This window comes from Haliotis rubra, unplaced genomic scaffold (assembly GCF_003918875.1).
Source record: "Haliotis rubra isolate DU_JTF1 unplaced genomic scaffold, ASM391887v1 Scf1324, whole genome shotgun sequence".
NCBI classification, from domain to species: Eukaryota; Metazoa; Mollusca; class Gastropoda; order Lepetellida; family Haliotidae; genus Haliotis; species Haliotis rubra.
Window position 1 is genome coordinate 17,491 of NW_025765253.1, and position 20,584 is coordinate 38,074.

General features: G+C 39.2%; 2 protein-coding genes across 2 annotated transcripts; one reads left to right on the top strand and one right to left on the bottom strand.

Moving 5' to 3' along the window:
* Positions 1-406: 406 nt before the first annotated feature.
* Positions 407-1,833, bottom strand: LOC124267617 (WD repeat-containing protein 74-like). The gene has a single exon (XM_046702579.1). It carries the CDS (start codon positions 1,813-1,815, stop codon positions 628-630), a length of 1,188 nt encoding a protein of 395 aa, XP_046558535.1. The 5' UTR covers positions 1,816-1,833; the 3' UTR covers positions 407-627.
* Positions 1,834-2,538: 705 nt separating this feature from the next.
* Positions 2,539-19,767, top strand: LOC124267619. Its single transcript, XM_046702580.1, has 11 exons — positions 2,539-3,023; positions 3,880-4,034; positions 5,371-5,562; positions 6,236-6,283; positions 7,383-7,441; positions 8,908-8,977; positions 11,382-11,406; positions 12,250-12,508; positions 13,616-13,775; positions 14,660-14,814; positions 15,437-19,767. Exons 1-11 carry the CDS (start codon positions 2,993-2,995, stop codon positions 19,467-19,469), a joined length of 5,187 nt encoding a protein of 1,728 aa, XP_046558536.1. The 5' UTR covers positions 2,539-2,992; the 3' UTR covers positions 19,470-19,767.
* Positions 19,768-20,584: the final 817 nt, after the last annotated feature.

The following is a 20,584-nucleotide window of genomic DNA, read 5'->3' on the forward strand; positions in this document are numbered from 1 at the left end:
TAATAGTAGTCCTTGACAATTATCTACCCTTGTACTTCAGTTTCTATGGATACTAATATACAGTATCAATCTGCAACTTCATAAACAATCAAAAGTAAAAGAAATGACATCTATTTCATTGTGTAACATAGCCAGAGACAACCATCTGGTACAAAAAAAGGATTCCTATTTATTCTATGCAGTATTGTTTTAGGTTCTTTAACATGCTTGTGCCAAAATACATGCACTGTTTTTCAATAACTTGTTAAATAGTTAAAGTTAAATATAAAACACAGTTTTACGAGAGAGAATTTTTCTGTACCCAAACTTACTGAGGTACAGCACATACCTTTACCTCAACTTAATCGTCACGATATGGCTGAAATATTGCCGATGTGACGTTAAATATTAACTCACTCACTCACTCAACTTAAAAAAAAGGAAAAATTGATATTCTGATGAAACAGTTTTTTTTTCTAACTTCTTTCCCTTAACATGATGAAATAATTCAACAGGCATCACAGGCACATAATGAGTGAATCTAGATGGCCAATGTTAATTTCACATGCATCTGAATACATGTATTATAGTCTTTACATGTTTGACACATGTATTTTTAATTCACTGAATGGTATCTGTCATTCTGTATCATTTACGTTTCTTTGCAATCATGGGAACCTCTTTTGGTTTATCTGATTTCTTTTTCTTTTTCCTCTTTCTATCCACTTTATCTTCTTTTACAACAATTTCTTTCTCCTTCTTTTTCACAGTCTTGGTTTTCACCAGTTCCAGATTTTCCCAAACATCCTCATCTTCCGATTCAATCCCTGACTCTACGTCAGCTTCTTTTTGAACCTCACTCTTATTTACCGTTGCATTTTCTCCTTCTCTTGATGAAAAGAGGAGACAGTTTAGCCTTGACTTTAAATACAATTTATTCACCATTTCCCTGGAATCAATGTCATGTATACGTATATGCCTATCCAAGCCACAAGAAGCAACAAGGGGTTTTGAGGGATGACATTTGATATCTCGTATACCTCCAGCAAACCCTTTATAGACTTGCATGACTTTGCCATTCCTCAGATCCACCAATGCCATCTTTCCCTGTGTGTTACCAACAAGAACTTGATTGTCTTGATCATACCGCAGTGATATTGCTGTGAGAGGATATTCATCTACTTCAATGTCAAGGACAGGTCTTCGTTGTGAACTCTGTGGGTCATACACTCTGACCTGATGATGACCTGTTGAGGTCACAACTTTGTCGCTTCCTGGAAGGAACTGAACACCCATTACCCAAACTGGAACTCTCAGGTTTAACCAATCATTTTTCACATTCTTTGCTTTGAATATTGGTTCGGAATGTCTCTGAAGATCCCACAATTTAAGTTCGTTTTCCTTCCCCCCTGTTCCGATGATGTGGGACTTTTGTGGATTTTGCTCCATGCAAAATAAATCTTTCCCTGCTTCAATTTCGATGGAGTTTTTGTCTTCATCATCATCCCAGAGTTTGACTAAACCCGACTCTACGGCTGTCAAATATTTGCCTTCAACTTTCGCTAGAGCACGGAACTTCCCACTGCCTCCGTCAAACGTGTGAATTTCGTCCTCAACAGATTGTGCATCAACGTCATAAACAAGCACCTGTCTGTTTTTCAAACCAAAACATACTTTCGATTCATCTGTGTTATCCCAACACATGGCACATATTTCTTTCTCTCTGTCTGCACTAGCAATAGCATTCAAATTATTCCACTGTGACTTTTTCAAGGTAATGCCTTTCAATAAACCAGTTTCAGCTCCCACAAACACGTTGTACATGGGCGCCGCCATTTTATGTCGTCGGGTTATTCCGGAAGTTGATAACAGCAAAGGTGATATAAAACACACACATGGATACTGAAACGAAGTAAATACATATTTATGCGAATCGCATCCTGCAGTAAAATAGTTAAAGGCATTGTTAACAAAATTATGCTAAATACATATTTTAAACTGAAACACAACTATACCAATGTATGAAGATAAAAAAACTTTCGAATTAGTTGTGCACCAAAATGTAATGATTTATGATAGTTGCTTTTGTGTTTTCACTGTATAGTAGATTAGTAGCAGTAGTAGGAAAAGTTGAAATAGCATTACGCAAAATTAATACTAGCATTAAAAGTTTAGAAGTGTTAACACAAAATATCACTGAAAGTAGTCGAGGCCAGAATAGTAGTAGTTGTAGTATATGAAGGCAGTTTTCGATCTCCTCGTTTTTATGAACTTAGACTGATAGTACTAAAACACTAGACACTTTGGTCTTTGCCAAAGGCCAAGAAGCGAGACGCATAAACGGCCATTTAACTTGTGGAGCGGGTTAATTTGGGGGTGCATTGGGGATGGGGGCTAAGGAATGGCCTTAGGACCATGTCGTATGGCTGAAACCTATGCTCCCTCCATGTCAGAGTGAAGCATAAACCTATTTCGTGAAAGAGTCGGCAATTTCGATTCAACCTGATTTTTATCCAATCAACGTGTCGAAAAACTTCACTGCAGACATACCAGCCGGAAAGCGGGAACACAAACTTGGCTCAACTTCGGGATTTACTTAGTTTTTCAAATCACGCTATGATCAAAATTGACCATGATAACAGATTGATATCTACCCATTTGTTTAACCATGCTTTGGTGGTTACAGCAATGGTTTCATTCGAAAAACTTCGTGAACAGCTGATTGTATTCTAAAACGACTTATGCAAAATATTCAAGGGAAATCAAGACTTTTAACTTTGACGGCCAAGTACAAAATTAAACTTTATATAACATCGTAATTTCAGTAGAAAATCTGATTAACAAAATGGATTTTATACTGACCAGAAACTGGATACCTTATGCTGTGATGGATGCTGTGAAGATTAGAAGTGTTACTAGCCTTGTGGAAGGATAAACTGCATCTGGAAGTTTGTGAAATGTAATGAATGGGATGTTTCACGAGTAAACAACGAAACGAATGTGCACTTGAAGAATGAAGCAAAAGGATGGTGACAAGCATAAACGTAATTATCATGATATTGGTTTTCAGTTTACTGTATCCATGACAACTAGATCAAAGTGACCCAAACTTTGTTTTGTTTTGACAATATCCTACCCATGTGTTATGTGAATTAAACACCAAAATGATTCTTTACATTAACGGGGATACCTTTTGGTAAGATTTCCGATCGTTTCAGACACTTGATTATTAAAATTGTGTTATTTTTATTCATGAAAAACATTTATTATGTATATAAAAGCGGAAAGACTTCCGCCCGTATTACCCCTTAAATTTCATTCTAGATAGTCAAATCATATCACCTGAATAATATTCGTCATCTGATAAGGATGAGTTTTAACATGTTTCATTAATTATATCTACATACTGATAGAGGAAAGACCTCCGCCCGTATCCCCCCATTATTTTTTGATTCTAGTCAAATCATATTACCTGAATATATATTTCACATCTCATAAGGATGAGTTTTAACATGTTTCGTTAATTGTATCTGAACATACTAAAAGACATATTCTACTTCTAAAATGCCTCTCAAAGAAGGTTTTCTCACTCAAGAAATTTCTCCTCGTGGTTAAAATTTAGGAGGGATACAGGCGGAAGTCTTACCAAAATATTATGTCAGGAACGATCACGATTCTTTCCTACATTTTTTACTTTATTGTTTATAAAGCAAAGAACAATTCAAGGCTTCTTTTCTTTCCTTAGGCAATTAGTGTTTCTTTTAGCTGGATTAGGGAATGTACAATATTTTTGTGTCGTGCTATTTGATTCCATGGACCCATTTTATCCTTAATGCCAATTTTCCATTGCCGCTGTGGTTACTGTGATTAAATATCTCATCTTATTTTTTCTTTCCACAGCTAGTACAAGTTATAGTTCCAACAAAGGGAAGCGGAAACTGGACTTTGATAAGAAGACAAAAAAATTGCCTCTGGCAGGGAAAATAGTGTATCTTGATGTAAAAGATGTTCGCCAAGCCAGGAGTCTTGAAGAGAAACTAAAACAGCTTGGAGGGGTAAACAAATTAACATAACAGTTTTGATAAACACTTTGTCAAGAAGCTGGAAGCCAAGGTTTAGTTTGATTGCTTGTTTTTTTGTTTAACACTACCCTCAGATATCTCTATGACAGTTGCCAGGTCATAAAGTCTACACCGGAACAGGGTTTTATGTGTACTTTTTAAAATGGGTGTCATGGTGACACAGTAAAAATATTTTCAAAAGTTTTGAGGGATATTTTCAAAATTAGTTTGAAATAAGGCAAGGGCTATGAAAGCATATGTTGCCATATCCTCTTTTGTAAGAGTTCTGTTGCAGTGTATGGTTGCATGTTTATTGTAGTTAACTGGGTTCAAGGTACACTTATTTGAAAAAATGTTGGATCAGCTATGACATAATGTTTTAGGAGTATTTTACAAACCTCTCTTGTCAAATATTCATGAATTATGAATCATGTAAATTAGTGTTGGGAATTGGTCAAAATCTCATAATTGATGATTGGTTCATTACTACCGATCAATCATCAAAAATAATTGGTTAGCGTTATTTATGAAGTTTGTTAATGCACATAAAAATAAGGGAAAAATGTTGTTCTTTTGGGGTTTTTGGCAAAACTTCACATCTTTAGGAACATAAATTTCTTGGAATCTTTAAGATAAATTCAATCATGACTTGAAATGAGCTTGTAGTGCTTATGAAATGTAACAGACAAAACCAACCATGTGAAAAATATTGTTAATGAAAACAAGTGTTCCAGAATTGTTTGTGTTCGATTATTAGAAATTATGATCAATTGCTTGGTCGTTTAATCACTACAACCAATCTTCGATTATTTCAATTAATTGGACCACCACTAAAGTAAATCTCTGGCAGATATACCAGTGGTTGATTATATGAACAACCAAGTGAAGAAACTCACTACCTCATCCTTTCAGCACCCATGAAGATCCGGGTTAGAATTGATCTTTAGTAACTCATGCTTGTCGTTAGAGGCAATTAGTGGGATCAGGTGGTCGGGCTTGTTGACTTGGTTGACACATGTCATCACATCCCAGTTGCGTAGATCAATGCTCATGCTGTTGATCACTGGATTATCTGGTCCAGAATCGACTATTTACAGACCACCGCCATATAACTGGAATACTGCTTAGTGCAGCATAAAACTAAACTCGCTCACTCTCCTTACAGTTACGATAATCACAAATGTATTTACATCATCATGATAGTTGGGCTTAGTCAGAGCTTCTGATCAGATATTTTTCTGGCACATTGAACATGTTGAAAACTGATGAAAATTTCTCATCAACAGCATCTAAAGAAGTAAAGCTATTTCTCTGTGTTCATCCTTTCCAGACCATTGAGAAGTTTCTCATCAAGGATGTGAACTATGTGATATCCAGCAATGCTCCAGCCAGTGGCAGTGGTCAGAAGAAAGGGGAGAAGGGTCAAGACCGACCGGACAGCCCCGCCTTCCAATCTACACCCAGTCCCTTCAGCATGGGGCAGTCTCCATCACCTACTGCAGTCGAAGCTAAAAAGGAAACTGTAAGGCCAATTCCCATTAACTGTTCTGTACATAGTCTTTGCCCCAAACAAACCTCCAGATAAACAATTATTTGTTTATTAGCATTAAATAGACACATTAAATCACCATGGTCTTATTTCAGCATATAAATATGCCAGAATAAATTTGATAACTTGATACACTGCAGAAATATGCTATTTCATCCATTTACAAACATTTGCATATAATTCTAAACTAACTGCCTTGTACTCTTAAGTTTATATTTTAACATTGTATTATAACTTTACATTTAGCATTTGTAATGCATGAATATAAAATTAGGCAATTTCCTTTTAAGATTAAGGTTCTTCGTCCTGACAGGTGCTGTTTCCTCAACTAACCATTATAAGTTAGAACTTTAGAACTGGAATTGAGAATTTACACTGACATTTTCTGTAGATTACTGTGATTGAAGTAGCGAATGTAAAAATCAAGTTGTTTGAGTCCTTGTATGGTGCACATTTGACCAACCAACAACTTACGTGTTATGTTTGTGTCCATAGTTCCTTAAAATTGTTGATTGAGCCTGGAAAAGCCCTAAATGCCTTAAATTAGAAGGCTGATAATATGTACGAACCTTAGATTTGTTTCTTTATTTATCAGCTGATGCAGTATTTGTTTGAGGAGTGATGGTATATTTTTTTTTATTTGCAGGTGACAAGGGGCAAGGCCATTCTTCAGATAGCAAAGAACAAAAGCTCAGTAAGTTGGTTGTTATTAATATTTTCCAAATATTTGCCATCGCTGTGAAAAAACTGCAAACAATAAGGATCAAATTACAAAGTGGTTAAAATGGCCAGTTTGGTTTTTTACATAGTGAAGAATTTTTCATCATGATCATTAGGTCCATCAACAGTTAGTGCTGGAGCGATTGCTCAAATATTTGGTAAATTGATCAATCTCGCTTGCATCAGGGATTATCGATGAACTCTTGAGGCTAATCAATTTTTAAAAAAAATTAAATATCAGAATTTTAAAATTTTGAAAGTAGGTGTTTTATTGTAATGTTTGTTAAATCAAAATGTAAACAACTGATGCAGTTTCCTGACTCGCAAAACAGCAATATAAAGAAAATATTTGCATGACTATGGCATGATCGGAGCCTGTTTTCATTTGCACAATGTTATGATTGTGTCCCGTTATTGCCCACATGAGTTAAATGGTGAGATTTACGGTTACAATTGATTGTTGATCGATATCTGGTGTCCCCCACCGTGATATTGCTGGAATGTTGCTAAAAGCGACGTAAAACCAAACTCACTCACTCTTTCATGCAATGTCAGGGGCGGTGGGGTAGCCTAATGGTTAAAGCATTGGCTCGTCACGCCATAGACCCGGGTTCAAATCCCCACATGGGTACAATGTGTGAAGCCCATTTCTGGTGTCCCCCGCCGTGATGTTGCTGGAATATTGCTAAAAGCGTCGTAAAACCAAACTCAGTCAGTCATGCAATGTCAATTCTTATTTGCAGCGACTGAATAATCCATCATATGTTAACTAACAGAATGCGCGCAATGTACGTGTTGGTGGACACACATTTGTGCACAGATGCGCAGAGATGAATATCCGATGTGGGCAAATTGGCAGTGTACAATGTGTGAAGCTCATTTCTGGTATCCCCCACTGTGATATTTCTGTAATATTGCTGAAAGAGGCGTAAAACTAAACTCATTAGAATGTAAAATCACATACCCATCACATCCTACTGGGTACCCATCCACTGCTGTGTAAACAATTGCATATTTTGAACAAAGTTGATGTCTTCCCATAAGATGTGTGATTAAGTTTCCATCTCTTACAGCAAACAAGTGTTATAGACACAGCAAAGAAAATGGGCATAAAAATCGTGTCCCTAAATGGTACGTAGCAAGACTAAATTTGCAGTGTGATTTATCCATTCGCAACTATTCCTTGTGTTGTTGACCTGCAGAGGATAATTTGCTGATATTGCTGGAATATTGCTAAAAGCAGCGTAAAACTATACTGGCTCACTCTATTCAAAGATTTTTCTAACCAAGGAAAATCTCTTTTATGGACACTCCAATGCAGTTGCTAATCAGCAATTAACATGCCTCACTCACTGTAACTAGAAGGAATGGTGTAACAGGGGTGGAAATAACCCATTGCCCGACGTCAGAGTGCAGTGTCTTTTTCTGTCGGGCAAGCAAATTCGTATATCACACTGTACCGGTTTCCAGTTGACTTTCCAATGTTAATTATGTTTTTTTTTTTAAAATCAGCAAGGAAACGGTCGGTATAGTGGAAAAATTATCAGGGCAAGTGACTTTACATGTGCCACTGTACCGGAGTACACTATCAATTTAAATGTTATTTCCACCCCTGTGTAAATCCAGCTAGGGTCCAAACAGGTAGCAAGCGTACTGTAAGTCCCCATGGTCCCTAGTATGGTGATCTACCTTCAGTTGTTGGCGACCTATAGCCCTGTGTTGTAATGTATCGTGATTAGAAATATCGTTTTATGGTTAAGTGCTAGCTTTATGTTTAAAGCTATGATGTTCTAGTTATGTGTCCTTTGTTGACATTTTTACTACAAAGTTTTAATAGTCACGATATGGCTGAAATACAGCCGATGTGACTTTTAAGTTTAACTCGCTCACTCTTGAGTTCGTTGCATTTAGAATGAGCATCTATATCTCTAGCAATCTGTGGGGCGGTGGGGTAGCCTAGTAGTTAAAGCGTTGGCTCGTCACGCCGAAGACCCAGGTTCGAATCCCCACATGGGTACAATGTGTGAAGCCAATTTCTGGTGTCCCCCGCCGTGATGTTGCTGGAATATTGCTAAAAGCAGAACCGGCGTAAAACCAAACTCAGTCAGTCAGTCTAGCAATCTGTGCCCAAACTGTTTGAGGCTACTTTCCCCAACATGTCTGTGAGCAGTATTATCTGTAGATTTAAGTGATTATATGTTGACATTAATAGCTGAGCCTATAAGACTTAACAACATTTTACTCAGACTTCGGACAAGTTGCCAAAGTTACAAACCGTTATGGCAATACTGTACGTCATAACAATTTAGTACAATAAATGCTCATTATGATCCTTTAAGTTAATTAATTTTTCACTTGAAATCTCTCAATTTGAAGAAATTCATAAAGGAAAGTCATACATTGCAATCATTATGACTACTGTACGTCATAACAATCTAGTACAATAAATGCTCATTATGATCCTTAAAATTAATTAAGTTTTCACTTGAAAAATCTCTCAATTTGAAGAAATTCATAAAGAAAAATCATACATTGCAATCATTATGACTGGTGCTCGTCTCACTCAGAAAGATTGATTGTGTCATTTTCCTTTCAGGAAGCGATAACTTGGTTAGATAAAGAGATCCGCAAGATTAAACCAGCGGTGGTTGCAGAATCCAATAAACAGGTAGGCATGGTTTTATCATTTGTTATTTAACATGGTTAATGCCACCATCGGGGCGGTGGGGTAGCATAGTGGTCAAAACATCCACTCGTCACACTGAAGACCCGGGTTCGATTCCCCACATGGGTACAATGTGTGAAGCTCATTTCTGGTGTCCCCTGTCGTGCTGTTGCTGGATTATTGCTAAAACCGGCGTAAAACTAAACTCACTCACTCACTAATGCCACTATCTCCACTATTTCTGCAATGTAACATTGGTCTGTGAATAATTAGATCTGGACAATACAATCTAGTGTCCAGCATCTTGAGCGTAGACAGTAGGGGTGACACCTATTGCGACAGCAATAGTCTATTGGAACATACTATTACGATAGCGATAGTCTATCGCTACCAATAGTTTTTTCCTCTTTGAATTGTCTCATCTGAAGTCATTTCCCAAATGAATGTATAATTTATATGAAATAAAACAAGTAGTTTCAGTGTCTTTTAACAACTGACAAGAAACTTGAAACTCAGATCAGGTCAACAGTTAAAACATAAACTTATTGTTATTCACAATTTCAAACTCCGAGTTGCATGCCATGATTGCCGCCATGTTTAAGAGATACCAGGGGCGGATAACTCTAAATCAAAGTGAATAAATCTGGTACTTAATGTATTTTGCCCTGCATATTTATCAACAGAAGTCAATTACTAAACTATAGATAGTCACACATACTGCATCGATAGTTTTTCATTTCTACCATCGATTAATTGCTATCAGAGACTCAACAATTGCAGTCCCATCGATAGTTTGATGCATTGTTACAGCACTACTAGACATTGGATTACATCCATCAACCAAGCAGCTATGTCAGAACACTTGATGCAGTTAGTCACCTCTTAAAGCAAGCATAGCTTACCAGGGTTCCAGATAATTTTTCAACATCAGGAGTACGTACTCCTTATTTTTGCAGTATAGGAGTACTGGAAAACCTTAAGAGTACATTTTGAGTACTGAATGGAATTTAATGCGGTATCAGTAATCTTGTGTTTCGTTTCATATATGCACCACAACATTGCTACTCTTGTGTAAATGGAGCAATAAACAATAAAATAATATGTTTTCAGATAAATACATCTGTAAATGATTCTGAGACCTTACACCACTGGTGTGGTGCGTATCCGCTACGTTTTCTAAATTATTTCCCACCGTATCATGCATATTTTTTTGCCGTACATACGCCGATACAGCCCTTATCTGGAGCCCTGGTTTACAGGGGTCTATATTTTAACCCAGTTGCCTCATAAAATATTGTTTCATAGATATACTTACAAGTTGAGAATGGACACAGATAATTTCAGTTTTTCGACCGTAAAGAAGTATATAATATATGTTATATTTTTCTTTGTTTATAAAAGTTGTAGATAAGATGATGGCACATTTCATGGAACTAACAATTTATGTGTGTTTGAAACAATACTACAAGGTAAACATTATCAATTAATGGCACAGGTCCCTGGGGCATTGCAATGATATGTTATAATTCTTAGGACACAAATGTTGCTTGTCGCTAGATATAGATCTAATTATTACTTTATTGTGATAGTGTGTGAAGTTTTGTTTCACTGTATTCTGGTACAATCATCCCTCGCAATAACTCTCTGCAGATTCGGCTGAACCATGGGTTTATCCGTGGCTTCTGTAAATAGAGCAATCACACATCTTCACGTCATCAAGAATATCACCAAATCCGCTTTTTTTCTCATGTTTATCGTGTTGTAAACCAGCAAAATTCAATCCGGATCACAATAACAAAATGTTTCAGGGATTTACCTTGAGTCCTGTATTTGAGGGTCCCTGTTTATAATTTTCAGGGGTCCTGGACAACAAAATGGGGGGTCCCAGACACTTAAATACTATACTGTTAATACTGTTATTGTATTGTGTATCATGATCATCACATTAATTGTTACAGTAATTAAATTGCAAATGATACCATAACCCAGCTAGTAGCAAACTCAGTTATAACTTATTGTTACTTGATTGGAATTTTTACAAAAGTATTTGGACTTTTCTGCTTCCCTGTGGATGCGTTAATAAATTTCTTTGCATCCATTGTCAATTTTTATGTGTATAGGACGCAGGAATTTGCGTCCTGTAAATCACTGATGTTTTCATTGTACATAGCTCTGACGATACGACATTGTTTTGAGTGGGCACAATACACAAAATAGCAGTTATGCTATACACATGGAAACTATGACTTTACTTGGTCGTTATGCCATGATATGTATAATGAGGGTGTCTCATAACGTGGGGTGTCATCCATGGACCCCAAGACTCACGTTATGGTGAGGGATGACTGCATTTCTGTTATTTGCTATGTGTGAATTTACATGACAATTCTTGTTTTGTGTTTCACAGGAAACAAGAAGGAGGGGCACTAAATGTGAGTTGATTCAGCATATGTGTCTTGTATTCTGTGTGGCCTGGCGCAGCAGGCCCAGTTGTGTTTGTCCCTTCCATTTCTAGTGTAGAGTTGCTCCCCTTACCGTGTCCCAGAGGCCCAGATAAGCTGCGTATCCGGGTAAAATACGCTTATAAAATTTCCAATTACGCATTGAAAAATAATTGTTGCGTAGCAGTACCAATTACGCATTTAAAATGTTTGATACACAAAAAGTTTAAAACAAATGCGTACAGAATATATTTATAAAAATCGCTTGCGTAATGAAAAAGACATCGATTGCTATCAAGTTGTACTGTTAGTATAGGACAAGTGCTGTACTGTCCATTTAGGATGAGGGATGTTTTATGAACTCATTTCCATTAGGCTAGCTGACTTGGTTGACACATGTCATCGGTTCCCAAATATGTAGTTCGATGCTCATGATGTTGATCACTGGATTGTCTGGTCCAGACTCGATTATTTACAGACCGCCGCCATATAGCTGGAATATTGCTGAGTGGGGCGTAAAACTAAACTCACTCACTCACTGACTCACTTGAAAGGTGTTAAATCTTGGAAATCAAAGAGATTCTCAAAAAGTAAATTTTTGACTTGTACCTCATTGAAGCATAGAAGACCTTATTAAACAATATGATTAGAACAATTTTATTGATTAGTATTTTTTACTAGAACTTAGTAGAAGCATTTAATGAAAACCGACAGAGTGATAGCTTTGTCACTTTTGGTTATTGGCCCACATTTTCTAAAGGTAGGGGCCAACTGGCCTGGTCCAAGGAAATCGTGGCAGCAGCACTGATCATGTTTCATAATGCATCCTTGCAGTTCAACGATTGAAGACTCCCTATGTAAAGTATGAGGCTGAGAGTTGTCACTACCGTCCCATCATGCAACAGTTAAAGACGTGGCCGCACTTCAACACAGAGACACCTCCAGGAACATGTCCGTTTGACGGACGGGCGCTAGGGAGGCCACAGAACTCAGAGCGAGGGGACAGGGAAGAGGCCGGGAACATCCTGTCCCCAGGGACCGCACAAGCACAGAGAGATGATCTGTCAGGCACCCCACAGGCTAAGTCACAGAGGTGGGTAGGGGTACTTGATCCAGCCAGTGTTCATGTAGATATGTATTTGCTCAGGATCTTCTGGGAAGAGTATCATCGTTGTGTGTTGGAAGAGGATTTGTCAGGGACCCCACACGTTGTCAGTATATTATACAGCAGTATGGGGGCGGTGGGGTAGCCAAGTGGTTAAAGTGTTTGCTTGTCATGCCGATGACCCAGGTTCGATTCCCCACATGGGTACAATATGTATGTTGCTAAAAGCGGTGTTAACTAAACTCACTCACTCGCTAAACTCAGTTGTATGACAGTCCAATCCATGAAATGAACTCTAAAGTATGTTTCTGTTTTCTGATTAAGGACCATATCTGTAGTACCCATGCCTACAATGACCCTTCAACTTGAATTTGGAACCCATGATCTGTCAGAGCGTTTTATGATCAGTCTGTAACAATTTTTGTATTGAATCGAACTCATAGCAGATAGAACATATAGCAGAAATGCAGTGTGTAAAGGGTGCCATAGGGCACCAGATATAATTTAGCTGTGCCTCTGTGAGAATAAGTGTGCCCATATCTGATCCAATTAAACTTAATACATCACAACAAATATGTTATTTCAAATTATTGGGTTTTTTAATATCAGTAAACATCATGTAAAAACATCGTGACTGCAAGAATGCTTCAGCTTTACTTTTCCTGGACCCATGGACTAACCCACAAACTATTTTATCTTCCAAAACAGGATTTTCTGTCATACGCTCTGGTATTCAACAGGCCACACCCTTGTTAAGCTGTGATATTGAGAGTGCCATCGATAAAGAATTTGTAAAAATGTAAAAATAGGTTTTGAATCTTTTTTGTTTCTACAAATCAATTGCATTTTACATGAAGTGAATCATGGTGAGTATTGTTTCATAATGTAGTGCCACAAGGGCTCTCTGTAAATATTTCATCCGTGCCATTTCAATATTTTCCGAGACTAAGCATTATTTCGATCACTGTTTTGCTTTTTATTGCTGTGCTTACTTGACTAATTTCACCTGTCCATGTTTTCAGATTAGACTCTTGAGTTGTAGACTGTCATATATGTGAGCACTTTTAGCTGAATAAAACCATGGACTGTTTCCAGTAAGACAGCCAAGCTTGAGGAGCCCAGCAACTGCAAGTTGTTCGGAGTTCCGATATTGACGGCCGGTGAGATCAAGCGGGAGAGGGAGCGACGGAAGCGGGAGACTAAACGCAAGGGATACTGTGAATGTTGCAAGGAAAAATATGATGATGTTGATAAAGTAAGCGGGATGTTAGGATTTTATTGTTAGTTTTGGTGACCATATGTTTGCTTGTTACTACCGAAGTAGTCAAATCCAGGATCTGCTTCACTTCGGTTCACCAATATTTATCTGACACGCTCTGGGGGCGGTGGGGAAGCCTAGTGGTTGAAGTGTTTGCTCATAACCAAGCCAAAGACCCGGGTTCGATTCCCCACATGGGTAAAATATGTGAAGCCCATTTCTGGTGTCCCTCACCATGATATTGCTGGAATATTGCTAAAAGTGGCGTAAAAGTCACTGACTCGTGCTGCAATGGTGTTTTGCAGAGTCATCTCCCTTGGGCATGCCAATATCCAATATTGTTTACACCCCGGTTCTCCCTGCACAGTACCTCCCAGAGTGGAGTTTACAAGTGTGATAACCTCTGAGACGCGAGTCACAGGCTTTCCCCCCTCATCACTCTGACACACTGTTATATACATGTTTGAGTAGTGTTCAAAATGGCATGAGCCGTGAAGATCCGGGCTAGAATTGGTCTTCAGTAACCCATGCTATTGCTGAGTGCGGCATAAAAATCTCTCACTCACTCACTCACTCACTCACTCACTCACTCACTCACTCACTCACTCACTCACTCACTCACTCACTCACTCACTCACTCACTCACTCACTCACTCACTCACTCACTCACTCACTCACTCACTCAAAATGGCATGAAATCACCCAGTGTCTCAGCTGATTATGTTTATAGTTTAACGCCCAATGGTGTTGATCACTGGCCATGCATACAACTAGTTTGCTTCAGATTTGATAATTTTTAGCTTCAATATTGCCAGATTTGGCATTACTCAATGTTCACTTCTTCCATGATGCATCTTGAATACTTCCCCTGGGTTTTTCAGCATATGAGAGGACTTCAGCACAAGAACTTTGCACGGAACAAGAAGAATTTCGATTGCATTGACAACCTGATCCACAAAGGCCCCAACACTGTTTCATTTCTACAGCGGATCCTGCTCCGACACTGTGTACAAAAGGCAGCCAATAGAACCAAAGAGTAAGTGATTGAAGAATATGCTTCTCTTTTTATTTAATTTAATCCTTTGATATTTACTAGATAAGATTACTAGCAAAGTCGGAATCATGTATTTTCTCAGAGATGGAAGTTTCCACAGAGTGAGTTAAGTTTTACACCTCACTCAGCAATATTCCAGCTATATGGCAAAGGTCTGTAAATAATCGAGTCTGGACCAGACAATCCGGTGATCAACAGCATGAGCATCAATCTACGCAATATTGGGGTACCAAGTCAGAGAGCCTGACCACCCGATCCCGTTAAGTCGCCTCTTATAACAAGCATGGGTTTCCGAAGATCAATTCTAACCCAGACCTTCACGGGTCAAAAAACAAAAGCAACATGCACACTTTATAACTGTATGTATACATATGTTTGATTAGTTGATTTGCAATTCAAATCTACTGAAGGATGCCATCAATCCTTTTTCTTTGTTCTTTTAAATTTGGTACTGACATTTTGGTAATTATTTCAAACAGTTCATGATAAGCCTTTTTGATAATAAAGAATTACTTGAGAGCCATGTGTTTTTGGGAGGGATTTTTTTCTACATGGAATCATAAGACCGGATGCATTGGACCAAATGTATGTTTTCCCTTTTCAGCTCACCAGCCTGTGAAGATGGGGAAGTAATGTTGATTGAAGAATGCTCCGAAAAGCAGAGTGAAAACAGCAGAGCTTCAAACCTGCCCCCAGAGCAACTGAGAGTAGAACGCAAGATGAACAGGAGACTTAAATATGACCGAAAAATCGAAAACTCTCTGAAAGTTAAAGTCAGTGTTGAAAAAACAAAACTTAACACAAATGTTGAAACTTGCGAATCTAGACTGGGAATTGTCGCGGATGGAAAGTGTAATGATCACCTATCTCCTCGGAAACCCCGATCTGGTAGCTTCCCCCGAGTCAACAGAGACAGTCAGGAATCGGAGTCAACCTCTGCCGTGGTGATACGGCGGTCGGGATCAAGGGGTCTGTACGGGTCTCCTCGACGATCACAATCTGCATCAGGGTCAGAAAAGACGTTGATCATTCGGGACTCGCCAATAGCAGGCTTGCAACCTCTGAAAGATTTCCTTAAAAGACATTCCACAGGTACAAAGGATGGTGAGAAAACTTCGAGGTTTGATGATGCTGGTGAAAAAGAAACAAGGAAGCGTAAATCTGATCACACCAAATCACCAGTGCAAGTGGAGAAGCGACACAGACACTCAGACAGAACCCCAGAGCGTGATTCGATATCGAGAGAAAATGTAGCGACGAAATCGTTAAAATATCACAGGTCGGATGTTGGGAAGGGTGGGACAGGTGCGGTGAGTGATACAAATGTACTTTCACCGGTAAAGAAATATGTAAAGGACAAGTCAGAAATCGAACACTCAAGAGTAACACGGTCCAGTCCAAGGAAACGGATTGACATTGAATGCAAAGTAATAAGTCCAAGGAAAAGCCACAGACTGTCATCTCATATTGATAACATGAGTCAGTTGAGTGATTTTGTAAAGATGGGAGAAAATGTGATAGACTTGTCCAGTAAGAGCGTTGTGGTCATCTCCAAACAGGACATGGAGTCGGCCGACTCTCAGCTGTCGCTGACACTGACAAGTGCTGGCAGTCCGCGATCAAAGTCTGGGAAGAACAGGCAGAAAGATTCTTGTTGTGGATCAGTGACTGTTGAGTCTCATGATGATCAGATAGGTGATAAGGGAAGTGTTGAAGATGATCCTGACTCGAAAGACAAACATAAATCTCGTTCAAGAAAACATCGTGACTGTGGGCATGATTCTGAGGTTAAAGCTGATGTTATTGTGGAAATGACGGCAGAAGTGAATGATCATAGATCTTGTTCTAAGAAGAGAAAAGGAGATTCTGAACAGAAGTCTCACTCTGAAGTTGGTATGATTGTAGAAAAGTCTACGGTAGCTGATGAACAAAGATCTCGTTCAAAGAAAAGAAAAGACCATGTAAGGTGTTCAGAAGTTGACGAAGCAAATGTCAAAGAGTTCAAAGGAAAAGATGACTTAACATTTCGTTCAAAGAAAAGACAAAGTGGAGATATTTCAGACGCCGAAGCAAATGACGAAGGATTCAGAGAGAAGGGTGATTTAAGATCTCCTTTAAAGAAAAGAAAAAGTAGAGATGGTGGAGATATTTCAGATGCTGAAGCAAATGACGAAGGATTCAGAGAAAAGGGTGATTTAAGATCTCCTTCCAAGAAAAGAAAAAGTAGAGACGGTGGAGATATTTTAGACGCTGAAGCAAATGACGAAGGATTCAGGGAGAAGGGTGATTTAAGATCTCCTTCAAAGAAAAGAAGAAGTAGAGATGGTGGAGATATTTTAGACGCTGAAGCAAATGACGAAGGATTCAGGGAGAAGGGTGATTTAAGATCTCCTTCAAAGAAAAGAAAAAGTAGGGACTGTGGTAAAGGTTCAGCCGCTGATGGGAGAGATCCACAAAGATCTTCAGTGCAAAGAAAGCATAAAGACACTAGAGAGGATTCTTTGGTTCAGAACAAGGGCATCAAGTCTCCAGAGTGCTGGAATCCTGGCTCAGATTCTCAGAGATCTCCATCTCCGCATCTGAAGAAACACGGCTCAAAAACACATGTCCTACAAAACCAAGCAGACAGTGCAGATCCTTCTCCCACAAAGGGAAGATCAAAATCCAAACAGGTTCTCCCAAAACCCTCAGTAAGTCAAGAAAAAATCCAACAGACTGAAGTTAGAAGCAGTTTTTGGACATCACCAAGGAAAAAAAAAAGAGGTCCGGAAGCTGGAGATGTGAAGGGTAAAGAAACACATTCTTCACAAGGAAAGACAAAAGTTGACAGTGAAAAGTTGAAAAAAGAGCAGGCTGAGGAAATAGGTATTTCTGATAATGAGACTGTGGTCTTCACTAAGAGGAAGAAGTGGAAGACAGCTATACGGTCAAGTCCTCGTAAGAAGGGGAGGAAGTTGTCCAAGTTGAAGCTGGATGAGTCGTCTTGTAGTGAATACTCTCAAGTCTCTACTCTGACATCGGATGTAACGCCAAAGAAAATGAGTATCCTGGAACAGGGCGAGTCTCAGTCGCCTGTGTTTAAACGAAGGTCAAGACACTCCATCAAGGAACTCTGCCATGATGGCAAGGAAAATTCTGAGTCTGTTGAACTGGGGATGAGAACACCCAGGAGAGGAAAGTATTGTAAGAAAGGTGACATTGAAGATCAAGAGGACGATGGAGCAGAGCAGGAAACACCCAAAAGTGGTTACTGTACAACGCCAAGGCAGCTCGAGAGATCTTGGAGAAGTATGAGGTCCAGCTTGGTAAATGAGACCGTATGTGATGGTGAAGACAAAACAGGGCAGAAAATTGTGAAGCATGACCCTGATACGACCCCTGTTAAAAGGGTCAAGTCAAGGTCACGTAATAGTGATACCGAAATGTGTAGTTCACCAATAATGTCAAGGTCAAGAAGGGCCAGGAGATCTGATGAATCTCATCAGGACATGCTTGAAGACAAATCAGCAGAAAGAAAATGTCCCGAAATCAGACAGTCTCCTAGGTCAAGGTCAAGGTCATTAAGACACAAACTAATTGAATGTGGTGAAAATGCTGCCAGTGCTAATGTCTCATCTTCTCAAAATAAAACTCCTAAGAAATCTAGGTCATCTTCCACTGAGAAAAGTCCCAAAAGAAAGAAACATTCATCACCTAAGAAAAAAGGAATGAGAGCTAAAAGAAAATGGCGTCAGTCAAAACCAAGCTCAGGGAGAAAGACAGTAAAACTAAATCGTAGTTGGCTGATTCTCAGCGAAAGAAGCATGTCAAAACTGTTGGAGAGTGAAGGAGATTCACAACCGTTTCTCGGCTTTCAGAAAGAGGAGTCTGATTCCAGACTTCCATCAGACTTGACTTACGAAGAAGTGTCCGAAGTTGATCTGAGCGATGATTCTACGCGAGAGTGGGTCATGGATGAACCTGACTTTGACGAAGAACAGAGAAATGATGCTGAGAAAAATCTTGGGGAAGATGGTACCGATAATTTGTGGTTACCCCAATTCTTCCCATCCCCAGACAAAGCTTCCAATTCTTCGTGGGGCGAGGCTTGTGACAGTTTCCTCCAGACTGCCTGCGAGAGAAGGCTCAGCGGTCATGCTTGCAGTACCCCACTTGTGACGTCTTGCATCAAGGATGGCACCCCGAGGACGAGGAATAGTCCATTCTGCAGTCCCAAGTTGGGTACTGTGAAAGAGGACGACGATTTAGACAATACTTTAGTGGCATCTGATTCATGCGAAACACCCAAAAAGTCACGCAAAATATCTCCCCGAAATTTACACCGTGAGTGTGATGAATCTGTTGACAAAGGTATTGTATATAACTTTAATTACCAAAGTCCGCAGAAGGCATTGGGACAGGATAGTAGTCAAAGAAGCTTCAGGGCAACAACAACTGATGATGGTGTGTGTATAGAGTACAAAAAGACTGGGGACTCGGGTAGGAAGTTACGGCTGTTGAAGAAAGCCTCCAACACCAAGAAGACGTTTCACATGAGTTATGTATCTAAACCAACAAAGTCGCCGAAACCTCGGAGGGTGAACCTACCAGCCGCAGGTACAGTGGTGGTGGTTTCTCCGAAAGGAAAGTTGAAGTAGTCTTGGTGGGCAATCTACGGCTGATCAGAGTAATTTTACGACTTTGAAAAGTATCTTTCTCATTTTAAACATTTTAAGGGTATGAATACCCAAAATGACTTAGGTGCTGCAATTAGCTTGGCGTTGTTGGCTTTTGAGAACACCTGGAAATTATGATTGTGGGTTTGTATCCCAGGTCAACCAAATTATATTTCTAGCTTTGTCTGGGCTATTTGACAAAAGGTAAACATCCAAGACCAGGGCCCCGTTTCACAAAGCTATCATAGCGCGCTACAAAATGACCTGTCGTACCTCCTTTATTGTAGGGCGGTGGGGTAGCCTAGTGGTTAAAGCGTTGGCTCGTCACGCCGAAGACCCGGGTTCGAATCCCCACATGGGTACAATGTGTGAAGCCCATTTCTGGTGTCCCCCCGCCGTGATGTTGCTGGAATATTGCTAAAAGAGGCGTAAAACCAAATTCAGTCAGTCAGTCAGTCCTTTATTGTAACATAGACTTATGACAGTCGTAGCCCTACGATAGCTTTATAAAACAGGACCCTGCATTCCTTGGTTTTCCTCCCATGTTAATCTAATATGCCATGATATGGCTGGATTTACAGTTCAAAGCAGCTCAAATGCTCTTTCACTCAAACATTTAGGATTCATAGTATCATTTTAGAAAATAAGTAAACATGCTAAGATAAGGTTCAGCCATGGTAAGGGTTTCAGACTGATCCTAATGAATGTCAACTCTGGTTAAGGTGTAACTTACGTGAATGGATCCTATGGTCATCACGATTGTTGCCAGATTTTGACTGTTAGTGGACAGTAAACAAGTTTAATGCATGATTGAATCTTAATCATTAACTTTCAGGCAGTGATTGTAAAACATCACCATTTTCAATCCAGCAACATTTTCAGCCTTATACACTTAAGAAAACGAAGGTCTATGTGTTTGTATTTTTACCCTGCATATAGAGAGAAGTTCATTTGACAAAGACAAACTCTGCCTCCCCACCAGTTCTATGAATTGTTACAAAGCTGGATTCACAGGGCATAAGTATCTGTGAGAGGAATTTGCATATGAAATTTTAGCTGGGGAGGGGGGATGTGGGGGAAGGAAATTTATTCTACAT

Bases quoted from the DNA above. Each gene is read 5' to 3' on its own strand.
- LOC124267617 (XM_046702579.1), bottom strand. From the start codon at position 1,815: ATGGCGGCGCCCATGTACAACGTGTTTGTGGGAGCTGAAACTGGTTTA.
- LOC124267619 (XM_046702580.1), top strand. From the start codon at position 2,993: ATGAAGCAAAAGGATGGTGACAAGCATAAAC. The intron at 11,407-12,249 runs GTGAGTTGATTC...GCATCCTTGCAG, and splicing joins AAGAAGGAGGGGCACTAAAT to TTCAACGATTGAAGACTCCC. The intron at 12,509-13,615 runs GTGGGTAGGGGT...GACTGTTTCCAG, and splicing joins CCACAGGCTAAGTCACAGAG to TAAGACAGCCAAGCTTGAGG.